This window comes from Cyprinodon tularosa, unplaced genomic scaffold (genome assembly GCF_016077235.1).
Source record: "Cyprinodon tularosa strain WSP-4 unplaced genomic scaffold, ASM1607723v1 ctg80, whole genome shotgun sequence".
NCBI lineage: Eukaryota > Metazoa > Chordata > Actinopteri > Cyprinodontiformes > Cyprinodontidae > Cyprinodon > Cyprinodon tularosa.
The window spans coordinates 852,525-856,334 of record NW_024039563.1 but is presented as its reverse complement, the minus strand read 5'-3'; the positions used below and the strand labels follow the sequence as shown (position 1 = coordinate 856,334).

At 38.3% G+C, this 3,810-nt stretch overlaps 1 protein-coding gene across 2 annotated transcripts; it reads right to left on the bottom strand.

The window, feature by feature from the left end:
- Positions 1-345: 345 nt before the first annotated feature.
- Positions 346-2,760, bottom strand: nkx2.4a (NK2 homeobox 4a). 2 transcript variants are annotated; one of them, XM_038271568.1, is made up of 2 exons: positions 2,205-2,760; positions 346-1,719 (listed from the first exon to the last, which is right to left on the bottom strand). In XM_038271568.1, exons 1-2 carry the CDS (start codon positions 2,572-2,574, stop codon positions 1,058-1,060), a joined length of 1,032 nt encoding a protein of 343 aa, XP_038127496.1. In that variant the 5' UTR covers positions 2,575-2,760; the 3' UTR covers positions 346-1,057. The 2 variants fall into 2 exon arrangements, with proteins under 2 accessions (XP_038127496.1, XP_038127495.1); XM_038271567.1 differs by having other exon boundaries at positions 346-1,746; positions 2,205-2,759.
- Positions 2,761-3,810: the final 1,050 nt, after the last annotated feature.

Sequence of the window (3,810 nt, the reverse complement as noted above, 5' to 3'; positions counted from 1 at the left end):
CATTCACAATAAAGCTATTAAAGGGCATCGAAACGAAGGTCTGGGTCTATAAAATAGATTATAATCATATAGAGATATTCCCTTACAATAGATTGTAAGGGAAAAACAAGAAATATAGAACAAAATATACTAAACAAATACTTTTAAATGTACTGAAAAATGTTAAAGATGTGAAAAGAGGCGATGTCTCCCATGAAAGCAAGCCCTCCAAAATGTCACCTGAACAATGCTGGCTCCCTCATCGACCTTGCTTTCCAGCTCAATTTGGTCTCAATAACAACATAATGAAAATGCACTCCAAAACAGAAACCCCTTTAAAAAAAATTACTTATTCAGAAATAGCTCTCACACTTCAAGTTATTTATTGTTAACGTTCACTTGGTTTTGAAACATATACAGCAGCCATCACGCATTTGTTCCTTGTTTTTTTTTCCTTTTTTTAACTTACAAAAAAAATATTAAAGAAAACATAACTGTGGACGCTATAACGATTATCATACATTAAAACGCAGGTTGTTGGTGTGTGTTAGCCAAATATACAAGTACCTACTTTATTCAATAAGTCTAATCAAATGAATACATTAGTTTACAATATTAATATGATAAAATACCAAAGAAGGAGTGGCGGTTTTAGTGGAGTTCGAACCTGATTCCACCTTTCCTCCTAATCAGTACAAAGAAGTGAAGCAGCATTCCTTTTTGTTTTAACAACATAGACTACGTTTAAAACATCATGAGGAAGGTCCAAAACATGAGTTACAAAAAGGTCCAGAAACGACATGGTTTCTGTCAAAGGGCGGCCATCTGTGTAATGTTCAAAAATAGACTCCCTCTGCCAGAGACGTTAAGAAAAATGTGTCCATGCGCGTCTTTGCGCCACTGTGCGCCTCTGTGCGTCTTGTCCTTTTTATATATATATATATATATATATATATATATATATATATATATATATATATATATATATATATATATATATATATATATATATATATATATATATATATCGGCTGGAAAAGTAAGAGGTAACAGTACTGTTGTACTGTTGTTGAAGGTCCTACCACGTTCTGCCGTAAAGGAGGTTTGAGCTCACCATGTTACTGGTGTAATCTACAGCAGATGTGTCTATCTGGGCCATGTTCAGCTGACTGTGCAGTGAGGGCGGACTGGGTGACATCTCCTCCAGATCCAAAGCGTTCACCTGCTGCTGGCTCTGATGCTGCCCGAGGCTCCCGGCTGAAGACGCGAGCACCACCCCGCCTCCGTTCTGCTGCTGGCTCTGTTGTTGGTTCTGCTGCACCTGTTGCTGATTTGGCGTCGGTGTGTTGGAGCCGTTCTGACACGGTTTACCGTCCTTTACAAGAACAGGCACCGCGACGCGCCGCGGGGACTGTGCCTGCTGTTGGCACATGTTGCCGTCCTGTTGCTGTTGCTGCATCTGTTGCGCCGCCTTGTCCTTGGCCTGGCGCTTCATCTTATACCGGTGGTTTTGAAACCAGATTTTCACCTGGGTCGGCGTCAGGTGGATCATGCTTGCCAGGTGTTCCCTCTCGGGCGCCGACAGGTATTTCTGCTGCTTGAACCGCCTCTCCAGCTCGTATACCTGAGCCTGCGAGAACAGGACGCGCCTTTTCCTCCTTGGCGCAGCGTGCAGAGTTGGCATGGCTTTGCTGGCATCTCCCATCCCCGTCAGGCTCCCCATGCCAGTCATGTTCATACCTGTGGAAGGTCCCATGAATCTAGAAACTTAAAAATATACATACATATACATGCGTTCAATAAACAGAAGAGGAGAACACTATTTCGCCTGAAGTACTTTTATTTATTTGAATTATGTATTGATCCAAAAAGAGTAACATCAAAATGCTTTAAAGAACATAATAATAATAATAATAATAATAATAATAATAATAATAATAATAATAGTTGTAATAATAATGATAATAGAACAATAATAGTAATAACACAATAATAAGAAGAGTAAAAGTCGAGTCAGACTTGAAAGAATGATCTCCTTTTCAGTTTTAATCTTTAAATATTTTTTTAAAAATATAAATCATCCTAATAGGTGGAAACATAATTAATAATTCTTTTAAAGCATATTATCTCAGCTGGGTTTTACGCGCGCTTTTAGCATTGCACTTCTATCATAAAGTGAAAAATTAAAACAATAAAAATGTGAAGAAAACAATAGTCGAACTCACTTGTGGAGTATCTTGGATCAGGGTTCGCGCTATACCATCCTGTAGCTGCTGCAGTATTCCGCATGCTTTCCTGGTATGACGGGAGATCTCCCATGTTGCCAATGCTCCCGTTGCAGTATCCCCCCATTGCGCCGTGGGAGAACTGAGAGACGGAGTGCGGCATGTGATAAGTTGTAGCCACGGTGGCGTTGTGGCCCATGGAGTGCTGCTGCATCCCGGTCTGAGACACCTGAGGCTGTCGGTAGGCTCCCAGTGGAGATGTTAGGTTCCCTGCGCCGTCCATGGCACTGAACTTCTTGTAGGTCTCCTCGATTGGACTCAAAATATCTGTCACTGAAAAAGGCGTTGTATGCTTTGGGCTCAACGACATGATTCAGAAAGCAGGTAGATTTTTGTGTTTGAGCAGATCAACCGTGTTGTTGTATCGGCTCTCTCCTTTGTGGATGTCTACGTAAGAGAGTGCTTGGAGTGCGCCTGAGATCCTATTGATCGCCTTGGAGAAGGAGGCGAGCCCAGGGCGCTCTTAGCCCGGGTTTATTGGAGCCAGTAGCCAGGTTTACGACAAACACCGGGGGGGCGGAGCAAAACTCCTAAACCAGCAAACAATGGTCATTTACATTTTTTTAAGGGAAATAACTAATGAAAACACACTTTGCTTCAGGATAAGTTCTGGGAACGAAAAAAAACAACTAATATTACAATTAGTGAACATGTTCATTCTGGCAACTTTATCCATGTGAGAAGAACTCTTGATTTTCTGTCCATCAGCTGATCTTTCTACATATGACTTCTTTTTTTTTGCGTCAGTAGGGAATTCCACTCTTTCCAGAAACTTTGAGAGCACTTTGAACAGACATAAGGGCCACCGAGTATCATCAAAGAGCCACAATGAAGTTGCATGACCAGCTCATTTGGTCTTCTTGAGCATCATTTTACCCCACCAGAGAGGGGCAACCCAAATAAGATCAAAATGGTAAAAATGCATGAAGAGAAGGGCATTAGGATCCATATCCAAACAGTTTTTATATTTTATTTGTAAATCTTCAAACATGCTGGTGAAAAAAAAAACTTTAAGCTCTGGATATTTCAAGAAATATATTCAAGGAATACACCTGTTGAACTTTAGGGAAAATAATAAACTTTACTCCTTTGGGGAATATTTCTATGACTGTCTGGAATTTTTGATGATTAAAAACGTGTATCTGTGATGTATTTTCACGAAAAAAAGCCAACTTTTCAACTCATTTTTTTTGTGTGCACGTTTTTGGTCTCTGTGACTGTGCTGATGTTTTATGGTGATGGCTGCAAAACATATGCCCCATCTTTAAAATATGTTTAACAACTTATTTACTCAGCTAGATAAGATATTAAGAATAACTTGCAAAAGATATAAAGGTTTTAGGATGTTTTTTTTAAATAACAATAGCATGTTAACAAAAAAGTGAGAAAATCATATTTTAAAAATGTATTTACCCAATAAAACAGAAAAAAAAAAAAAAAAAAAAATATATATATATATATATATATATATATATATATATATATATATATATATATATATATATATATATATATATATATATATATATATATAATTGGCTGATGT

Bases quoted from the DNA above. Each gene is read 5' to 3' on its own strand.
- nkx2.4a (XM_038271567.1), bottom strand. From the start codon at position 2,574: ATGTCGTTGAGCCCAAAGCATACAACGCCTTTTTCAGTGACAGATATT. The intron at 1,747-2,204 runs GTGAGTTCGACT...TATATTTTTAAG, and splicing joins TGATCCAAGATACTCCACAA to TTTCTAGATTCATGGGACCT.